Source organism: Microcaecilia unicolor, chromosome 11 (genome assembly GCF_901765095.1).
Source record: "Microcaecilia unicolor chromosome 11, aMicUni1.1, whole genome shotgun sequence".
Taxonomy (NCBI): domain Eukaryota; kingdom Metazoa; phylum Chordata; class Amphibia; order Gymnophiona; family Siphonopidae; genus Microcaecilia; species Microcaecilia unicolor.
The window spans coordinates 195,182,522-195,204,927 of NC_044041.1; the positions used below are offsets into that span (position 1 = coordinate 195,182,522).

General features: G+C 43.4%; 1 protein-coding gene across 1 annotated transcript in view; it reads right to left on the reverse strand.

The window, feature by feature from the left end:
• The window catches only part of CNKSR1 (connector enhancer of kinase suppressor of Ras 1), a 42,350-nt gene that overhangs the window by 15,106 nt on the left and 4,838 nt on the right, over positions 1-22,406 (reverse strand). Inside the window, exons 2-11 of the mRNA XM_030219416.1 lie at positions 18,858-19,015; positions 16,291-16,493; positions 15,418-15,502; positions 10,740-10,781; positions 10,438-10,557; positions 9,907-9,966; positions 7,534-7,602; positions 4,188-4,316; positions 2,499-2,590; positions 1,094-1,236 (exon numbers count right to left, since the gene is read on the reverse strand). Coding sequence (XP_030075276.1) covers positions 1,094-1,236; positions 2,499-2,590; positions 4,188-4,316; positions 7,534-7,602; positions 9,907-9,966; positions 10,438-10,557; positions 10,740-10,781; positions 15,418-15,502; positions 16,291-16,493; positions 18,858-19,015 — 1,101 coding nt within the window. The remainder of the gene's footprint in view (positions 1-1,093; positions 1,237-2,498; positions 2,591-4,187; positions 4,317-7,533; positions 7,603-9,906; positions 9,967-10,437; positions 10,558-10,739; positions 10,782-15,417; positions 15,503-16,290; positions 16,494-18,857; positions 19,016-22,406) is intronic.

Consider the following 22,406-nt stretch of genomic DNA (forward strand, 5'->3'; position numbering starts at 1 on the left):
CCACCCCATAATAGCCAGAACCCCTGCAACCGGTCACTGAATCTATGGCAAAAGCAGAATTGGTGTGTAGAACCTGAGCTCTTTCATTAAAACTTGGGGTCCATGGGTCAATTTTAGCAGACAATGGAAAAGGTGCCGGTACTCAGTACCCCCAAGTACCCCCTCAAAAAAAGCCCTGAGAAAATCTTTCACCTGTAGCTCACTCCATGCTGATAATGAATAGAAATCATCACCATCTGCTCTGAGTTATGGACAGATGATCGCACCGGTACTCTCTCACTTACAGGCCCATGAAGAGAAACCACAGAACACAACATGATCGTCACTCCTAGACAGGGGCGTATCTGCGTGGGGCCATAGGGGCCTGGGCCCCCGCAGATTTCGCCCTGGACCCCCCCTATCGCCGTTAACCCTCCCCCGCTGCCGTTGTTTACCTTTGCTGGCGGGGGACCCCCAACCCCCCGCCGGCCGAGGTCCGTTGCAGTCTTTAAAGATATTTCTTCAGCTGGCGGGGGACCCCAACCCCCGCCAGCCGACTCAACGTCTTTAAAGTTCTTCTTCGGCCTCCATGGCCGTGCTGTAGTTGATAGCTGTTCAATCCAGTTCAGAGTCTGACGTCCCAGCACATTGTACGTGCAGGACCCCAACCCCCGCCAGCTGAAGAAATATCTTTAAAGGCGGCAAGCGGACCTCGGCTGGCGGGGGGTTGGGGTCCCCCGCCAGCAAAGGTAAGCAACGGCAGTGGGGGAGGGTTGGCGGCGGGGGATGGGGAGGTTGGAGAGTCGTTGGTGGGGGGATCTGGCAATGGCGAGGGCGTTCTGGCAATGGCGGCGGCGGGGGGGGGCTAAAATGTGCCCCCTCCCTCTGGCCCCCCCTACCGCCGGAGTCCAGATACGCCCCTGCTCCTAGAGCTGACTCCTTCAGCAAGTGGTTATGATATAACAGCACTGTAGGCCAGTTCCTGTTATTTCAGCCCTCACCCCTACCTCTCCTACTGACCAGTGAATGAAGACAACTTTCAGCACAGTCAGCCTAGTATCTTTTACCATCCCTAAAATTCAGTATTAGGAAAAAAAATGCATCGATAACCTACCAGTCTCACTCCAAAGATCTTGTCCTAGAACAGGGCCATCCTCTCTTGAGGGAATCCAGTGGTCACCTGGGCTAGGAAATTCTGATGGGAAAGCCGTATGTGCCTTTCCAGGTTGCCTATGACCCTCTAATTCCGTATCCGCCCTTGAAAGAGAAGAAAGGCATTTGAGAAATGGAGTGCGGACACCTGCCAGCGACCGAGATTCATTCCTAACATTCTTTTTCAATGAATCAGCCACACAGGTTCCTGAAATCCTCAAATTCTAGACATCAGCAACCAGAAGGAATGCATTTTTAGCTTAGATGTAATTCCTGGAGCTCCCTGGAAGGTGGAATCTGAGGTTTTCATTCCAAGTTTATTAGAGGCTTCAGCAAGGAATGTCTGAGTGGCTTAAAAATGTAAGGATGGGGGAAGGACAAAGAGGAAAAAAAGGAAAGTCAGCAAAGGGAAGGAGGGGATGAAATCAATTAAAATCAGGAAAGCAAAGAGGGAAACACAGAAGGGGGGGGGGGGGGGAGGATCATATCTTTAGGGCACTGCCACTCCCAGAGAGCGTGGAAGGTATAGGCACCTGCAATTAGGAAAGGCCTCAAGTCAGTCTTAAAAGATTACAGGGAAGGGGACAGTCATAAGTTGAGCCAGATCAAAGACATCTTTAAAACAGGGGTCCAGAGCCCGAGGTAGGGGGACACATTATAGCCCGCCTCCTCAGCCACCGCCCCCCCCCCCTGCCACTTTTGACCCCCCCCCCCTCCCGCCACCACCAGGCACCTCTGCTGGCGGGAGTCCCCAACCCCCGCCAGCTGAAGTCTTCTTCAGTGCCGGTCTCTGGCGCGTTCGCTGATCTGTTTCTGAGTCCTGACTCCTGATGTTGTGCATGCACGACATCAGGACTCATATACTTATATACTTATGTAAAGGTAAAATCTTTAATGAGGGAGGTGGGGAAAGAAAGAGCAGAGAGGAACACCCCCCCCAAAAAAAAAAAAATGGGCTGCTGGAATAGGCCCTCACTGTGCAGCATACGATCATGTAAAAAGAGGTGCCCGCATATAGACTTGCCGCCCACAGGGGCACCCCATATCCTCCCAAAGTAAGAATGACACCATATTACTGAGACTGAACAAATTCAAGCAGAGAAGTTGCAATCTCAGGCAAAGAAAGGAACTCTTACTGGGAGGGGCTGTTAGGGGGAAGGGAGCTGTTAGAGATGGTATAAGGAAGGGGTGTTACAAAGAGACAATAAAGCAGATTCTTATGAGGGAAGAGGCAGAAGAGAAGGTTTCACAGAAAGTCTAGAAAGATCTTTGTCCTTTCCACACTGTCTGCATTAACCCGTTCTTGACAGGCTCATTCACCCACAGGAAGAAAACAAAAAAATATGTCGGAACCTCTAAGACCTCACCTGCTTGACTCGGAGAGTGCGCGTACGGGAGACACATCATCCCACGAGCTAAGAGATAGCGAGGCAGCAGCATCGGGAATGCTTCTGACAGCCTACAAATGAAACAATCGAGCCAGTGTCTTTCACTGCCTATATATAGACACCTATCTTTAAAGAAATGTAGGCACCTTCTTTCCTTTATACAACGCTATATATGTGCTGAAATGAAGTCCGAGTCATGCTGGGTCATGTATTTGATATCCCACCTTTCTGCGGTACAAACAAAGCAGTTTATACACATACTTTAACTGTTGCTTCAAGAAGACATCTATATAAAGATATTTGACAATGAACTTCATGACAACTATTTCTTGTTACATTTTGATATCTCTGCGAGTTGTGATTTATTGAAATACGTAAACAAGGACTTGTGGACTTTAAGGGGGGGGAAGTTATTCACTTGAACTACCACCAAGACACGTTATGTTACCACTACCTCTTGCTATTTTAGCTCAGGTCCCACTTTATACAATGAGACCTATTTACTAGTAGGTGGGGTTAACAGTAAAATAGCACATCTTAATGGTAACCCACATTGATAACTTTCCCCCTTAAAGAAAAAGGAAATGTCTCCAGAAATTAAAATCACTGCGACATGTGATAAAAGTGAGCCACCTATAGGACAATCAAGCCATTATGACATCACTGATGAGGTTGGATCTTATTGGTGGAATGAAGTATTATGACATCACAATATCAGCTCTGGTTATCAGAGACAAACTTCACTGATGAGGTTGGCAGGCATTGGTGGAATGAAGTATTATGACATCACAATATCAGCTCTGGTTATCAGAGACTGAAACTCTTCATACTAAGGTGGGGAAGTTATCAATGTGGGTGACAATTAAGATGGGTTATTTTACCATTAACTTGTACTATTTTAGCACAGGAACCATTTTATGCAATGAAACCTAGCTATTAATAAGTGGGATTAACAGTAAAATAACCCATCTTAATGGTGTGCATCTAACTGTCAAATAAGCGCTGTGTAAGGTATCTGCATACTTTCAAAATAGCACTTAGGTGGAATTCTGACATTTCCCTGCGTATGTGCACACATCTGCATGTAAATACCGCTATTCAAATCATCTACGAATGCCCTTGTTATAGGAACTAACCCCGTTATGTGCCAACAGCTACATGAGCAAAAAAAAAAAAAAAAAAAAGAGGGTTGAAGTTACAATGTTGGAATCAGAACAGTGCCAGGGAAAAGTGCTCCAAAACTGGCATTATTGCTCACCTTATTTGCCATCACAGTGCAGGATGGCACAGAGAGTGAATTACTCTCCTGTATTTAGAGATGATACATTCCTATATCATACCAGTGTCTGGACTGCAGTGCACAGACAGGGTGATCTAGGGAGCTTCCTACCTGCCTCTGCCAATGGTCTATGAGAATATGGAGCACTCTGGAATTAAGAACTGGGTTTTGGGGGAGGAGTCAAGTCGGGCATTTAAGGGCCCCCCTTGGTATAGCAAAGTGATGTTACTGAAGCAGATCTTCACGGTGTTTGGCACTAGCTGGGCTCAGTCCCTAATTTTCTAACCTGGACCTCAGTATGTCTAACATTGCCCTGTGGACAGCCAACCTCAGCCTTTTCCTCAAACCCACGAGATGATATAAAATAATAAAATCTTATATTAAGTTACCTGCTGTGGAGAAAAGGTGGGGGAGCTCTGGGGCTCTGGAGAGGAAATGGTTACCTTCTTCAGTACCAGGCAAACTTCACCTGATTTCTCAAGCAGTTTCTTCACCAGATTCATACGTGACCAGCCAACCTATACAAGATGTTAATGGTGGAATGTTACACCTGCTGGCCAGGAGACACCAAGACCGTTACATGCAACAAACAAAGAGAGGTTACACTTCTTGGCCAGGAGACACCGAGACTGTTACACCAACTAGTCAAGAGACACAGAGAATGTTATACCTGTTAATCAGGAGACAGAGGATGCAACATTCTATCACCTGCAACAACTACACAGCCTCTCTTCATACATCAAGAAGGCAAGTCTTGTCACAGTGGTTCACACCATAACATCAAGAATGGATTACTGTAATTCATTCTACATTGGTCTGTCTACAAAGAGTCTGCACCAGCTCCAATTGATTCAGAATGCTGAAGCAAGACTGACAGAAGGTTGTAAACAGCATGACCACGTCACACTGTTTTTGCAAAAACTTCACTAGCTACCAGTACAGTACAGGGCTAAATTTAAAACTATTTCTGATCTTCAAGAGTACTTGAAGAACCTGATCTCCCTCTACACACCTTCAAGGTCACCAAGGTCTTCCCAAGGAGTATCCCTAACCACACCCTCTCCAGAGGACATCACATGATGTGAAACCTGCCAGTGATTCTTCTCCAGAGAAGCCCCCCACACTTAAGAAAAGCTTCACAACACAAGACTATCTATATTTCAGGAAGCAAGTGAAAGTTTTGCTCTTCTACTAAATCTTTAATGGAAAAAGCAACTAACTAGCTAGTCACACACAAGGATTAACATAAGTGACATATACTGTAGCAGAACTGCCTTATCCATTCTTTCTCTAGCTGAGATCATTTTCCTGCCTCCATGGGCAATTTTTCCTTAAGTTAGTCACCCTTATTCTCTAACTAACTCCTGTTACTCATCTTATCTGTCTAAATGTTCCTACTACTACTTATCATTTCTAAGGCGCTACTAGACGTACGCAGCGCTGTACACTTGAACATGAAGAGACACCTCCATTTACACTATGCTATTAAGATGTTTTAATGACGTTGTTAAGTACATACTATTCTAAATCTTAAAAATGAGCAAACTAAAGAATACTGATACTCTATACTGTAATCTAATATAATGCTTAGTATATTACAAAGTGTGTATCTTTATTAGTTTTTCTCTTGGAGGAAAAGCCTCACGTATCGTGATGTATTTCCGAGATTCGCAGTTATACCATGAATAACTGACAGTATAACTGCCAATCTCGGAGATACATCACGATATGTGAGGCTTTTCCTCCAAGAGAAAAACCAACAAAGATACACATAGAAGTAACATAGTAAATGACGGCAGATAAAGACCTGTATGGTCCATCCAGTCTGCCCAACAAGATAAACTCATTTTACATGGTATGTAATACTTTATACCTGAGTTTGCTTTGTCCTTGCCATTCTCAGGGCACAGACCATAGAAGTCTGCCCAGCACTGTTCTTGTACTAAAAGTTCTGAAGATTCTGGAATCCTAAAGAGTTACAAGATTCCGGAATCCCAATTAGTAGCAACATTCCATGTAGAACCCCAAAGAGTAACATAGTAACATAGTAAATGACGGCATATAAAGACCTGTAGGGTCCATCCAGTCTGCCCAACAAGATAAACTCATTTTACATGGTATGTGATACTTTATATGTAGACCCGAGTTTGATTTGTCCTTGCCTTTCTCAGGGCACAGACCGTAGAAGTCTGCCCAGTACTTTCTTATATTAAGTTCTGAAGCTAACGTCGAAGCCCCTTAAAATTTACACTCCAGCCCATCCCTATTTATTCAGTCACGATCAAGGCGTAAAGTGACCATAGAAGTCTGCCCAGTTCCCGTTTTGATTCCCAATTACCGGTGTCGCCACCCAATCTCCGCTAAGATTCCATGGAACCATTCTTTCTAAACAGGATTCCTTTGTGCTTTGTAATATACTAATGATTATATTAGATTACAGAATTAAGTACAAACTATGCCATAATATGTACTATTACTTGAATAGTTTCTTCTGTTGTAATTGTCTACTGCCTGTCCCGAGCTTATTTTTCTGTACACTGCCTTGGGTAAATTTCTTCAAACAAGGAGTAAATAAATTACATTAAAAATAGTAAATAAATCCACTGGCTAGAAGACTCATTGGGGTTGGTACTCAGCATGGGTGGTGCTGCCCAGTTAGTGCTGGGACAGTCTGTGGGCGGAGCCTGGAGGATCCAGCAGTCATGTGGGCAGCGGCCATATCCAATGGGTACATAGGACTGCACATAAGGCCCTCCTATCTTCTCACTTAGCTATATGGATGATGGCAGCAATATCAACCAGCACCCATAACTACCAGGTTGGCATCTGATCCCAGATATTCAATTCCGGTGCCTGGACATGCCTGGACATTGAATATCCAGGCTTAATTCTACCCACGGCTGTCAACGGGCCCATTACTTCCCAGCAACTGAGCAGGAGATGGATGCTGTAGCCACTAAGACATACCGGACGATAGTTAAAACCATTTAACCGGTCAGGAACAGCACCTGGCCGGTTAAATGGTACTTAACCAGCAATCTGCCAATATTCAGCAGGAGATAGCCAGCTGTCCCCCTGAATATCTCTGCTTAGCGGATAGCTGGTTATATCGCGCAATATAACCGACTATCTGCTGATTTTCAGCGCATCTCTGGCTAAGTTTGGTGACCAAATCTGGCCATGTCAATAGCAGGTCTTTCTTTGGCCTCTATGAACTTAGCTGGCCATCGTTAAATATCGACTTGGCCAGCTATGTTCTTAGCAGCCAGAAACAAAACCGGATATTCAGTTCCAGTCACCGTGTTGAATATCCGGCATCACCACTGACCATGGAAGTTAGCCAGGCTAACTCCCGCGGTGTGAATATTGGCCCCCTGGTGAATGTTACATCTGCCAGCCAAAAGACTCAGGGATTGTTACATCCCTGGTAAAAAGCCTGCAGTTGTCTCTACCCATTAGTCAGGAGGTTCATAGACTTGTACTTACAGACCAGAAGACTCAGTGACCGGTTCATCCCCTTGCACCAAGGAAGTCAGTGAAAACCATTATTTTTCTAAAAGGAAAAAGACAGCAAAGGGGAGCCCCTGCACTGCGTATTACCCTGTGTCTGCCCTCTCTCTGCCTGTGAGACTATGGTCTCCCTAAATTCCTAATTCCAGCTAATCCCAACTCTCATGGGATGAGAAACTCAGCTCTAACATGGAGGAAAGTTAAAAGTACCAGACTGTGACTCACCACCACCTGCTCATTCACTTGAATGATTTCATCCCCAGGAAGGATTTTGGCACTGTGCTCAGCTGGAGACTACAGAGAGAGAAACAAGGAGGACAGAGTGACACAACTCATCTGAAAAAAAGCTCTGGCCCCCAGCAGAACCACCGGTACTTACTCAGCAGGATGAGGGAAGAGGGGGCGAGAGAATGAAGGCTTCTAAAAACAAAGGACTGCTAAAAAATTCTAAATGAAACTGTTCATAAGTCACCGTTGATTAACATGTTTACAAGTCGGCATTATACACTGGCTGTTCTGCTGGTTGCTCCTGTTCCTTACTTTTGAAACCCTTTTGACCTTTTGTCATCTTGAGCAGTTGGGGAGGAGGGTCAGAGCCCAGCTCTGCTGAACAACTGATCCGATCCTGACTGCAGCTCTTAGAGACTGGGAGGTGATGAGGCCAGAGAGCTGCATTTTTTTTCTCCTTGGCAAGAACAGCAAAAGGACGGCAATCCTCTCACATGATCAGTTTAATCTCTAACAAGCACATTGGAGAGAAGGGCGTGTATGTTGCAGGGTGGGAATGAGACACTAATGTTTAGCTTTGTCCGGTAAGGAGACTCCAAATGAAAACACAGCATAGTGCAGACATCTGACTCTGCTCCAGGCCCTCAAAAGCTTTCTTCTTCTTCCCCAGAATCACCCAGGCCCGAGTCTCTCCAGGGCCAGACTAGGGTAACGCATGTCACCATCAAACCCAAGGAAAGTTCCCAAGCACAGAATCAAGTGAGAATCTGGCTCTCTCAAGTTGAACACTGGATCCAGATTCACCCAGCAGAGTTGATCCAGTCCTGGGTTTAGTCCACTGTGCTCCGTTTCAGCTGGTCAAGGTAAGCCACTTCTGGTTTTACCCCCATCATATGACATGAGAGAACAAATCTTATGTTCCACCTAAGGCAGGGGCGTCCAATCTCAGTCTTTTCTTTGAGGGACACAATCCAGTTGGGTTTTCAGAATTTCCCCAATGAATATGCATGAGGATCTATTTGCATGCCCTGTAGTAGATTGGTGAGGCAAGATTTCCCTTCGCTAAATCCATGTTGGCTTTGTCTTATTAATCCATGCTTATGAATATGCTCTGTAATTTTGTTCAGCACCAACTTCAGGCTCACTGGTCTATAATTTCTCGAATCACCTCTGTAACCTTTTTTAAAAATCGGTGTTGCATTGGCCATCCTCCAATCTTCCAGTACCATGCTTAATTTTAAAGATAAATTACATATTACTAACAATAGTTCTGCAAGTTCGGTTTTCAATTCTATCAGAACTCTGGGATGAATACCATCCAGTCCAGGTGATTTGCCACGCTTTAATTTTTTTAATTGCCCCATTATGAACCACAATGGGGAGGTCAGAAATCCAGGACTGTCCCAAAATCTCCAGCCTGCCAACTGGGTAACTTGGCATCTCTGGTTTTTATTATTTCTGGACTATTGTAATGTGATTTTTTTTATTGACTTTCCTAACCAGATAATTTTTTTTGAGTTAAAATTGTTTTTTTTATTAATTGTTTAAAGTAAAGTAACAAAAACATATGTACAAAATGATGCTTCATCAGAGAAATATATTACATGCTCAAATGAATTGAACCATAAAAACAATTAAGGAAAAAAAAAAATACTAAAATAATGAACTGGTAATTTTCTGTGAATATCAGAGGGTATGAGTAATTATAAGACACTGGCTGCCTCGAGCCTTCATATAAACTTTTACAGCTAATACACAATGCTGATGCCCATATTAATACCAGCTTAAACAGCAGAAGGTTGCTTGATAAGTACAGAGTATCATATTCAAAGTTTTGCACTTTCTAGTTAGGACTGATCTGGAATATATATCCGTGTATATGAGCCTTCAAGGTCCTTGGGTTCCAGTTAAAAGGAATTCTTGTGTATTCCTTCACTTGAAAATGCAAAGAAATTGAATGCCTGTTCATGGATCTTTTCTTTTGCTGGACCACTCATGGGGAACTCCGTGTCAGGCTACCTTCATATAGTTCATGGCTTTGAGTAATGAGTTGGTTTTATTTGTAATATTTTATGTTTCATGTATTTTATGAGATGTTTGTTACTATGTTATTAATAATGTATCATTCTGAATGTTTGATGTAAACTGTATGGTTAGGCAGGGTAGAAACTGTATCAAAAGAAATTAAATTTCTTACATTCTTATAGTTTTTAGAGAATCAAAGTGGGGTCCTTTTATTATAACTACCCTTCCCCCTATTCTAGCTGGTTTCACAGTGTGTAGTCAACGATAATACGGGAATCTTCTGGGTTTTGTAATTATCACCCTAAGATATGCTGAGATGTCTCAGACTAAAGAAAGGTCACTTACCTCTGCTGTAGTCCCAGTGATAAAATGAAGATTAGAGCTTGTGGTTTTGATCTTTATGCCCTGAGAAGAAAGACAAGAATCCATGACAGGAGAAAAGAGAAATATGTCCTGCCTTAGAGCTTCAGGTGTTGGGGGGTCTCTAGTGTCTCAAAGCCTTTGGATGCTAAAGGTGCTTCTTCCAATGCCTTGAAGTTTGGAGGTGCGGGGATCGCTAATGCCTCCAGACCTCCAGGTAGTCAGCATCATGGTCTTCTGATGTTGGGGTCTTTAGAATCTCAGAGTCCTCAGGAGGCTTGAGCTACCATGTCTCAGGGTCTGATGGGGATCTCTAATGCCTGTCTCTAGCTGTTCAGGTGAGCATCTCTCATGTCTAAGGACTATAAAGGGGATGTGTGTGGAGGGGGGGGGAGGGAGCAAGAGTACACAGCTGATTGCTTCCCTCATTCCTACTGAGCCACAAAGAGCTGTGAACAGAAGTGAAGGCATCACGCCAGCTTGAGTCTGCTGGATCTACTGGCACCCTACGCTCACCAAGCCATCCTCTGGAACCTCCGATGATAACACCACTGTGTCTAGAGTCGCCGTCTGGAACAGGAGGCATTCAGGGCTGCAGTATAAGATACTTTCACATATCCCAGAAATGTTCCTGCACTACAAGAGAAAAAAAAACCGAAATGAAACATTTTTTTTTTTACAATGCTTTCAAACCTATTATCTTTGCTCTACTTTCAGCAAGGGAAACCTGATTGCAGAGGCGATCATAAGAAAAGAAATGCATGATGATTTCTGCTTATATCGCTCCCCGCCCCCAATTATACTAACTAAATACTCACAGTAGTTAAAATTTTGTCTTCTCTTTCAGATACTGTACAGTCCTGCAATATATAATATATAGATTAGACCCAGACTTCGGAGACAACAAAAGATAAGGCATGCAATGCAAACAGCCCAAGACCAGCTGGACAGTGGCCAAAGGCCCCTCAACCCACAAGCTGGAAATATATGTCCAAACGACCTGGGAAGAAGATCAACCTTACCCTGACCTGCCTGGTTTAGGAAATTTAGACCAGTTCGTTTTGTTGACACCGAGTCAATGCTCTTCCCTCTCACCCCTCAGCCCTTCCACATGCTGTTAGGGTGATTTAATACCCTGTTTTCCCGAAAATAAGATATCCCCTGAAAATAAGACCTAGTAGAGGTTTTGCTGAATTGCTAAATATAAGGCCTCCCCTGAAAGTAAGACCTAGCAAAGTTTTTGTTTGGCCCCGATGGGACATGGACACAGAAACCTTAATTTTTTTCGCTGCAACCCAAAGACGAAATAACATTAAAGAAATGCAAGAAACAAGACTGAGGTGGAAAATCTATCGTCCAGCGGACTCCTACCATCCTCCTTCACGCTTTTGTGAAGATCAACTACCGGTAAAAGTGAGCCCGGAAAGAAAAGAAACATCCCCCTTGCAGAAATAATAAAAGAAAAGAAAATGAGTAACCGAGCCCTTTCGGCGCTGCTCCATCGCCCAAGGGCTAAGTCAGACTAGAAGGATGGAAAGTGTTGCGAAAGTACAGGAGGAGCGCATAAAGCGCCACCAACGGGGAACAGAGCTACCGTAGAATTTTTTTTTAACGTTTGTAATACGGTAGGGATGATCCTGCGCCCTAAGCCCTCTAACAACCTCCCGAGACCCCCAGCCAGAGCAGCGCGGCCCCACATTCCATTACCTTCCCTAGTGCATACCCCTCCTCCATTCCCAGCCCAGCCAGGGCGGCTCTGCTCCGCTCGAGTCCTGCGGTCACTGTGAGCAGATAGGCGAGCCACGGCCTACTCCTGCAGGATACCGCCCCCCACTTCAATACTGTTCCCAACCGCCACAGTCCCCCTACTACTCCCGAAGAAGACATCCCCTGAAAATAAGACCTAGCGCATCTTTGGGAGCAAAAATTAATATAAGACACTGTCTTATTTTCGGGGAAACACGGTACTATACCTGGGAGGCCAGCAACTTCCTTCCCTGCTCTTTTTCTCTCCTGCCCTGCCTCTGCCCCCTTCCGCTTTTCTCTCTGTCTTATATGCACTGCCCTACTGAACATTCATTTTCACTGTGAATATCCTGAAAAATTCAGTAGTCGTGAGCGTCATAAAGATTAAGTTCAGAACCACTTGTCTAGATAGTTATGGTTTCATTTATTAGAAAATTCTGTTATAAGCACAATATATCAACAAATCAAGTAAAAAAAAATGTAGTCTCTAGAAAAGGATTAAAATAAAATAATAAAATAAAAAACAAGTCAATGTTTGAGAGACTCAACCTTCCTGAGCTGGAGGGTGGAAAGCACCGGGGCAGGAGTGGTCTATTAGTGGAAGGGGATAGAATTTCTTCCCTAGCTTGAATATATTTTTGCAGATTTACAGTGCCTCTGTGTGCGATACTACTACATAGGATATTTACAGTGGAGTAAAGAAATGTGAACCATACTTACCAATTGTTCCTTGTCTTTTCCCTTTTACTCTCTCTGCCCCTTCAAGCTCCCCCCTCTCTCTCTCTCTCCCCTTCTCTCTCCCTCCCCTTCTGATGTGCCGTCAATCATGCAGAACCTGATTCCATAGCGTGATTCACAGTGTTATAAAAAGCAATCCCGCATTCCGCCCACCCTCTTCCTGTTCACCTTCCACCGAGTCCTTCCTTTTGCCCTTCATTGGCTCACGTTCCCTCCTCTTCCATCCACATAGTTTTTGGGAAGTGCCAGCACCCAGACTTTTAAACGTGCTCAAGGTGCCAGTGCAGACAAGGCTTTATAGCAGTCTTTCCTTCCTCCCCATCCCCTCTCTGCTCCTCGTTCCCTTTCCCCCCACTGATGGCATCTTCCTCCCCCTGGAATGTACGTTTTGATTTTGTCTGATTGCTCTTGGATGATTTAAGTTCTTAATTTATCCTGTTTTTGTTGTAAAGTGTGATATTTGATGGTTTGATTGCGAGATCTGTTATTACATAAATGTAAATATATAGGGTTCTCAATACTTGTAGCAAATACACTCATTTGTTTTTACAGTGGAAAAGGCCTCGAGAAACCCCTTGACACTAAAAAGAAGTCAATGTGGGGTTGGACCTTCCTCATCATTGGCCAGAAAAACCTCCTTATAAAGGTACAACTGGTTCTATCATTTTTGATCTCAGATTTATTAAAAATCAACTTAGCTGAATTTGATCTCTGTGTTTTCTTGTTGCCTTTGACCGTGATCAACGGCGGCCAGCATTTCGAATTTGCACATTCTGCTTCATAGTAACATAGTAAATGACGGCAGAAAAAGACCTGCACGGTCCATCCAGTCTGCCCAACAAGATAAACTCATATGTGCTACTTTTTGTGTATACCTTACCTTGATTTGTACCTGTCCTTTTCAGGGCACCGACCGTGTAAGTCTGCCCAGCACTATCCCTGCCTCCCGCCACCGGCTCTGCCACCCAATCTCGGCTAAGCTCCTTAGGATCCATTCCTTCTGAACAGGATTCCTTTATGTTTATCCCACGCATGTTTGAATTCCATTACCGTGGGCATTCCAAGCATCCACCACTCTCTCTGTGAAGAAATACTTCCTGACATTTTTCTTGAGTCTGCCCCCCTTCAATCTCATTTCATGTCCTCTCGTTCTACCGCCTTCGCACCTCCGGAAAAGGTTCGTTTGCGGATTAATACTTTTCAAATATTTGAACATCTTTATCATATCACCCCTGTTTCTCCTTTCCTCCAGGGTATACATGTTCAGGTCATCAAGTCTCTCCTCATACGTCTTGTAACGCAAATCCCTTACCATTCTCGTAGCTTTTCTTTGCACCGCTTCAATTCTTTTTACATCCTTCGCAAGGTATGGCCTCCAAAACTGAACACAATACTCCAGGTGGGGCCTGACCAACGACTTGTACAGGGGCATCAACACTTCCTTTCTTCTGCTGATCACACCTCTCTCTATACAGCCTAACAACCTTCTAGCTACGGCCACCGCCTTGTCACACTGTTTTGTCGCCTTCAGGATCACTGGACAGGCGATTTCCGCTATATATTTACATTTATTTAACCAGTTGAGGTATCTCATGCCCATTTCTATTGTTCAGCATAATCTGTTATTTTATGCCATTGTCCTTTATGTCTGTTACCTTTTGACTGCATTGTTAAATTTATTGAGTTTTTTATTGCAATAATAACATGAGTGAATACACCCCCCTCCCTGTTTACTGAGCCATGCTAGTGGCTGCAGTGCGCCAATGCCAACACAGCCCATTCAGATTTTTTTCCATTCTACACAGATTCCCCTTGTAAGATGGCCTGCCCCGGCCACTCCCTCTTTCCTCCCACACCTCCTCCGGTGCAAATGTGGTCAGCATTACCATGCAGAGATAGCTCCATTTCCAAAATGGTTTTCACATGTCAACCTACACATGTAAAAGCTGCTGTTTACACATGGGGATGTTTATAAAACAAGAGCCATAATCATCAGCGATTCAAGCAACCTCAAATCCCATCAAACACATGAACAAGAAAGATGCTGGAAGTGTTAAGTCGTTTTAATTGCCGGAGGATTCTGTTGCATCCACATGAGAGACCTGGGAATACAGGCGGTACCTTGCAACCAGAAAAATTTTATTTATTTATTTATTTATTGCATTTGTATCCCACATTATCCCAACTTTTTTGCTGGCTCAATGTGGCTTACAATTCATCGTGGATATGGGAAATAGAAGGGAACATACATTTATTATTAACAGAGAGTTTTGGGTTAAATGATAGTATTAAAGCAAAAGATAGTAAGAAACATGTCTGGATAAGTCAAAGATTATACATGTGTTGATCTTTGTTGTATATCTTGTCGAAGAGATAGGTTTTCATAGTAACATAGTAGATGACGGCAGAAAAAGACCTGCATGGTCCATCCAGTCTGCCCAACAATAGTTTCAATAGTTTGCGGAAATTTGTCAGTTCGTAGACAGTTCTCAAGTTGCGTGGCAACGCGTTCCAGAGCTGCGTGCTCATATAGGAAAAGGTAGATGCATGCATTGATTTGTATTTCAGGCCTTTGCAATTTGGTGGATGAAGTTCTAGCCTTAATTTTAGAGAACGGTTAGGTAAACTCTCCTCCCTCCCTCCTCCCTCACTCTTACAACACCAGCTGACGGCACAGAAACAGAAAGGTGGGAATGAACCAAAATGGGTGCCATAGGCAAATCCTCAGCCTTACACCCCTCTTAACTAATTTTTCAGCCCCTAGACTGCAGCCTCCCCCTACCTCCCAAGACTTTGATAATTAAACCTAGGAAACCACAATCATCACACAAACACCCTATTGAAATGCAGGTTAAAGAGATGCTGATATGATGGTTTTTGAGTTTATCTGGCTCTCAAGATCTATTGTTTTGCTTTGACTGTATCTGTTCTTTGCTGCCCCCCAGAGGCTGCTGCCCTAAGTGGCCGCCTGATCTTGCCTAATGATCGAGCCTGCCCTGCTTTGTAACCCACCTCCTGTAGGACCTCTGCCAGTTCCCCACACAGCGAGATGATTTCTCTGCATGCTGAATAATCATTCAGACGGGTGAAGAGATACCTGAAAAAGCAAAGGAGAATATATCCTGAACAAGAAAGAAGGTGTGAGAGATATACACAAAAACTAGCACATAGGAGTTATCTTGTTGGGCAGACTGGATGGACCGTGCAGGTCTTTTTCTGCCGTCATCATCTACTATAAGACAGGGAGGTGTGTATCTCATCTAAAGAGAGGCAAACAGCAGAAGAGACAGACGGATATCAAGGCTTCTTCTCATTGAGACAATTTTTTTATTTATTTGGATTTATTTAACGCCTTTTTGAGGGAATTTACTCACGGCGGTGTACAGCAAGAATAATTCAAACATAAGCAAAAGACAATTACAGCAGTAAAAATATTCAAACAATACAAAGTATGGCATAGTATGCTATATTACAATGTCAACACAATACATAATAAAACATTTTCACAGACAGCTTAGGGTATAAACTGTCTGTGAAAATGGGTCATATAGATAAAGAGTAACAGGAGTTAATTGCAAATTTGAAATCTACAATAAGTAAATAGTCTGTTGTATTGACGATGGTGGATTTTACAGTGCTCTAATGCAGAAACTGATCAACTCCATCTCCAATAACATTCAGGTTGTCTGATTTGTCTTTTATACAGTCAATTTTTAAATTGTATTCAATCCCTGTGAAACTGACCTCACAATCCTGAAAAAGATTTGGTTACAACTTTCTCATTCTCGCCTGATTCTGTTTCACTCCATCCTTCATTGCCACAATTTAACTTTCCTTTTTAAAGGTTTTTCCCACCTCTCACTCCCTGCCGAATGATGTAAATACCTGTTAAGCCAGGAGAAGAGAGATCTTGCAGAAGATACGAGTTCGATGACACAGGTCAGAAGGTCAGAAGGCGGGCGCTGGACGACCGTCCCATCATAGGTGTTCACTTTTCTGCGACTCAGGATGAGGATTTGCAGAGTCTGGCATATCCCTTTCAGTTTCTCCGTCAAAGTGCACAAACTGTCCGTTTTCAGATCATAGTTCTAAGAAAAGAAGACACCCCCACCCCAACCCCTCCGGTTATTTCAGTCACTGGAATGCTGATGCCATGCCAGTCCAGTCCAGAACTCTGTTTGTGGATGAGAAGTCGGGAAATGTTGGAGCAACGTGTGTGGAAAAGGCTGTGGCAAGACAATAATATCAATAGCCCCTCAAAGAACACTGGGGGGCCCAATATTCAAAGCAAGCGATGCATATGCCAGCAGATGGTAAATGCCTAGAGCCAGAATCAGTAAATAGCGCTCATAATTAGGTGCTGTGAAAAATCTGTGCCTGGCACTGTTCTATAAAGTGCGCTCTGCCTTTATAGAATATACGGTGTAGTCCCAGGATACATGACAGACCTTATAGATCTGCCAATAAGAAACAAAGTCAGATCGTCAAGATCCTACCTAAATCTACACTACCCAAATTGCAAAGGACTGAAATACAAAACAACTTATGCAGCCGGCTTCTCCTACATAAGCGCAAAACTATGGAATGGCCGCCCAAACGCTGTGAAAACAATCCACGACCACCTGAACTTCAGGAAATCACTAAAAACCAACCTCCTCAAAACGGCTTACCCCAACGACCCCACGTAAACCTCTTCACCCAGCAACACAGCAAGACTATAATCGTACTGGACAACACGCAATCTTCATCCCTTCCGACCCTCCACCTATACCTCATACGATCACTATACAACCTTGTATTCGTTAACCACCGACTGGGCGGTAGAATGTATGCCACATTGAGCCTGCTGAAACCTGTTGTATAAATTGGGCACATAACCCCAGGATTCTATAACACTGTGCTGGCATTCTTGGAATGCCCCTGACCTGCTCATGCCCCTCCCATGGCCACGCCCCCTTTGGGCACACAGCGTTCTAGAATAGCACATAGGCAGATGCGTGTGTAAGTCCAAATTAGTGCCAATTAACACCAATAATTGATTAACGAATTAGCTTGTGCATGGATCTTGGGTCCGCAGCCAAATATGAGCTGTATACAGAATCCTGGGAATAATTCACTTAAATGTGTATTTTCCAAAATATTAGTGATAACTTTGGACTTTGTCAGTCTCTAATGGGTTGATTATATAAAGCCAGTGCACATATATGCGTATGGAGGCGTGGAAATGCCGATATGCTGCCTAGATTGTAAACCGCCTAGGTCTACATGTTAGTTAAGGCAGTATATTAAGTTACTATTCATAAATACGTTAATTAAATAAGCAGTATCCTGTAACTATGGGTGTGGTTTGTAGGTAGGCAAAACAATAATCACAGCAAAAAGATTTTATTGAAGATACCGTGTATAAACAAATCGCCCGACACAGGCCGTATTTCGCCCACCTAGGGCTGCGTCAGGGGCTACAATGAACAAATATATAATAATTATCATAGATCATAATAAATAAAATATAACACACATACGAGCATAATATATCAAATATATAAATTGAGAAAAAACAAATAAAATATGGAATATTACTAGGTATACATAGAGAGTATACTAGAATAATTACATGAATAAACATATCGCTACGCACTGTCCAATATAAATAATATATATATATATATACATGTACATAAAAGAGCATATATAAGAAAATATATATATATATAAGAAGTGTATGTAATGCAACAATTGTATGACAGTGCATATAAACATATATATAAAAGCATAATAAAATCTGACATCGCATAACAGCAAAGCAAGGGCACTGGTATAGGTTACGAACTTCAATACAAATATGTATAAAAAAATTTATAAATGAGATAATAAAAGGCACATACCTAATTTGAAACCTTCATAAAGGGGCAACTATAAAAGGTGGACGTCAGGAGTCAAGACTCACAGAAACAGATCAGCGAACGCGCCGGAGACCGGCGCTGAAGAGGACTTCGGCTGGCGGGGGTTGGGGACTCTCGCCAGCAAAAGTCCTGGCAGCGGCGCCATGCTAAAAATTACAGCCCTATTTTCCCCAGCACAGCTGGAACTACCATGGAACCCACGTTGGGCCGGAAGTAGCTCCAGATTAGCATGAGGTAAGCCCGCGTCGAGCTTATCACCGCTTTAGGGCCCCAAAATTAAGTACCAGGCCCTCTGTTTTATTTTCAGAACAGGACGACAGAGTCTGGGTTTTACCCCAGTGCATGCAGGGACTTGCAGTTCTGGTTTTCCCCATGGGATTCAGGACTACAAGTTTATAAAAGACATAAGGAAAAACCAGGACTGGACTGATCTGTTTTTGAACACAAGAAACTAGGTGGCAAACCTAGTGTGAGAATCTGCAATACAGCAACATTGTATCAGTGGATACAATGGCGTTCTGTGAACCACACAGGCCCTGCAGTACTCACCAGCACACACAGCTTCTCCACAGCTTCAAGGATCAGCTCCTGGTGTCCGATGCGCGTCACCCCAAGCTTCTCTAGGTCATGAGAAGAAAGGCACAGCAGATCCCCTCCAGTCATCTGCCATTCATCAAATGGATACTGCTGCACTGCCGGGTCCAGGCCTGCAACAAAGGGGAAGAGGGGGGGATGTTTACTAGAAGGAGCAAGATGGGGGGGTGGGTTATAGGTGTCTAAGGAGCAGCAGCGACCTCGGGCGGGGGACAGGGGGGGCAAGGCCGTCCATACAGGACGCTCATGAGGAGCGCCTTTGCCCCCTCCCAATCTTTTTTTGATGTTTGTAAAGCTTTTATATTTTATGCAGGGGAAAGCGGGGAGCCATGTGTTTGTGGTGTTTTTATTTTTTTTCTCTCACTTTTCTGTTTAAACATGGCAGATTGGATTTTTATGGTGCAGGGGGGCAGCGGGGAGATGACAGCTCAGGCCTTAACGACAGGTCTGAGCTCATGTTAAATTTCTGACGGTAAATGATTCGTTGCAATCGTCGGTTTGGTTAGTGCATTCCGAATTGTCCACATTTCAATGGTAGTTTCTCGTTTGCATTCCGTTTTCGTTAGCTGCTAGCGTTGTCGGAAAATGGCCTTTGATGCATGCTACGGTTGAAACTTTCTTCGTTAAGGGTCAGTAAAGGGTCGTTAAAATGGTCGTTAAGGTTTAGTGCATCTGGGCCTTAAAGAGAGCCAGGTGAGACTCTGCAGGATGCATGGAACTGGCCAAAGCAGGGACGGAGACTAGAACCCGTTAATTATAAAGTAACTTTAGGAAGGTAATTCAAACCCCTAAAAGCATACTAGCTTTTTCTGCCATGGCCCCTCTGTCTGGCAGTTTCACGAAATTCTGTAAGTAAGAAGTGCTGCCCAATTCAGTCAGGGGAAGACTGCAATACAACTACGCCCCAAACGCTTCCCCTGTTTAAAGCAATGGACTCTGAAGAGCAAGAATTTGTTCTAAAAAGCCCAGTAAGATACGATTTTTGTGGTGCCCATTGCTGCTCATAGCACTGGCAAAAGACTTGGTAAAACTATTTCTTTCATCCTGGTCTCACTGAGCTGGACCTACTATATGTGGCAGGAAAAGGCCCACAGGCAGGGAAATGAGATGCTAATTCCACCATGAACCTTTCACATCCCCTTCAGGCTAACAGGCTGCCCTGTGCCTCTGAAACCATGTGAATGTCCGTCTTTCAGAGAAACAGAGACACTGACTTGGACAAAGATTGCAAGGCTCATCTTTGTCATTCTAAAAGAATGACCACCCCCATCCTGTTAGACTATCTCTGAAATGCTTTGATGTTCCCATGCATACCTCCTACCCATCCCCACCCTGTTAGACTGTCAATGAAATGCTTGGATGTTTTAACATAGTAACATAGTAGATGACGGCAGAAAAAGACCTGCACGGTCCATCTAGTCTGCCCAAGATAAACTCATATGTGTATACCTTACCTTGATTTGTACCTGTCTTTTCCAGGGCACAGACTGTATAAGTCTGTCCAGCAGTATTTCCCGCCTCCCAACCACCAGTCCCGCCTCCCATCACCGGCTCTGGCACAGACACCGTATAGTCTGCCCTCCCCTATCCTAGCCTCTCAACCACCAACCCCTCTTCCCCCCGCCACCCAATTATATATATATATATATATATATATATATATATATATATATATATATATATATATATATATATACTGTCATCTACCACATTTGCTTATTTCCGATCTGACGAAGAAGGGCAACCTTCGAAAGCTAATCAAGAAATGTATTAAGTTATGTCCAATAAAAAAGGTATCATCTTATTTTCTTTTCCATGTTTCATTTTGTTTGATTTCTATAGATTCTACATGGAATGTTGCTATTCCACTAGCAACATTCCATGTAGAAGTCGGCCCTTGCAGATCAGCAATGTGGCCGCGCAGGCTTCTGCTTCTGTGAGTCTGACGTCCTGCACGTACGTGCAGGACGTCAGACTCACAGAAACAGAAGCCTGCGCAGCCTTCTACATGGAATGTTGCTAGTGGAATAGCAACATTCCATGTAGAATCTCCAATAGTAGCAACATTCCATGTAGAATCTCCAATAGTAACTATTTTACTGTCATAGTAATGCTTGAATGTTTTCACTTATATACACTGTCAGCTAGCACATTTGCTTATTTCCGATCTGACGAAGAAGGGCAACCTTCGAAAGCTAATCAAGAAATGTATTAAGTTATGTCCAATAAAAAAGGTATCATCTTATTTTCTTTCCATGTTTTATTTTGTTTGATTTCTATAGATTCTACATGGAATGTTGCTATTCCACTAGCAACATTCCATGTAGAAGTCGGCCCTTGCAGATCACCAATGTGGCCGTGCAGGCTTCTGCTTCTGTGAGTCTGACGTCCTGCACGTACGTGCAGGACGTCAGACTCACAGAAACAGAAGCCTGCACAGCCTTCTACATGGAATGTTGCTAGTGGAATAGCAACATTCCATGTAGAATCTCCAATAGTAGCAACATTCCATGTAGAATCTCCAATAGTATCTATTTTACTGTCATAGTAATGCTTGAATGTTTTCACTTATATACACTGTCAGCTAGCACATTTGCTTATTTCCCATCTGAGGAAGAAGGGCAACCTTCAAAAGCTAATCAAGAAATGTATTAAGTTATGTCCAATAAAAAAGGTATTATCTTATTTTCTTTTCCATGTTTCATTTTGTTTGATTTCTATAGATTCTACATGGAATGTTGCTATTCCACTAGCAACATTCCATGTAGAAGTCGGCCCTTGCAGATCAGCAATGTGGCCGCGCAGGCTTCTGCTTCTGTGAGTCTGACGTCCTGCACGTCAGACTCACAGAAACAGAAGCCTGCGCAGCCTTCTACATGGAATGTTGCTAGTGGAATAGCAACATTCCATGTAGAATCTCCAATAGTAGCAACATTCCATGTAGAATCTCCAATAGTAACTATTTTACTGTCATAGTAATGTTTGAATGTTTTCACTTATATACACTGTCAGCTAGCACATTTGCTTATTTCCGATCTGACGAAGAAGGGCAACCTTCGAAAGCTAATCAAGAAATGTATTAAGTTATGTCCAATAAAAAAGGTATCATCTTATTTTCTTTTCCATGTTTTATTTTGTTTGATTTCTATAGATTCTACATGGAATGTTGCTATTCCACTAGCAACATTCCATGTAGAAGTCGGCCCTTGCAGATCACCAATGTGGCCGCGCAGGCTTCTGCTTCTGTGAGTCTGACGTCCTGCACGTACGTGCAGGACGCCAGACTCACAGAAACAGAAGCCTGCACAGCCTTCTACATGGAATGTTGCTAGTGGAATAGCAACATTCCATGTAGAATCTCCAATAGTAGCAACATTCCATGTAGAATGTCCAATAGTATCTATTTTACTGTCATAGTAATGCTTGAATGTTTTCACTTATATACACTGTCAGCTAGCACATTTGCTTATTTCCGATCTGACGAAGAAGGGCAACCTTCGAAAG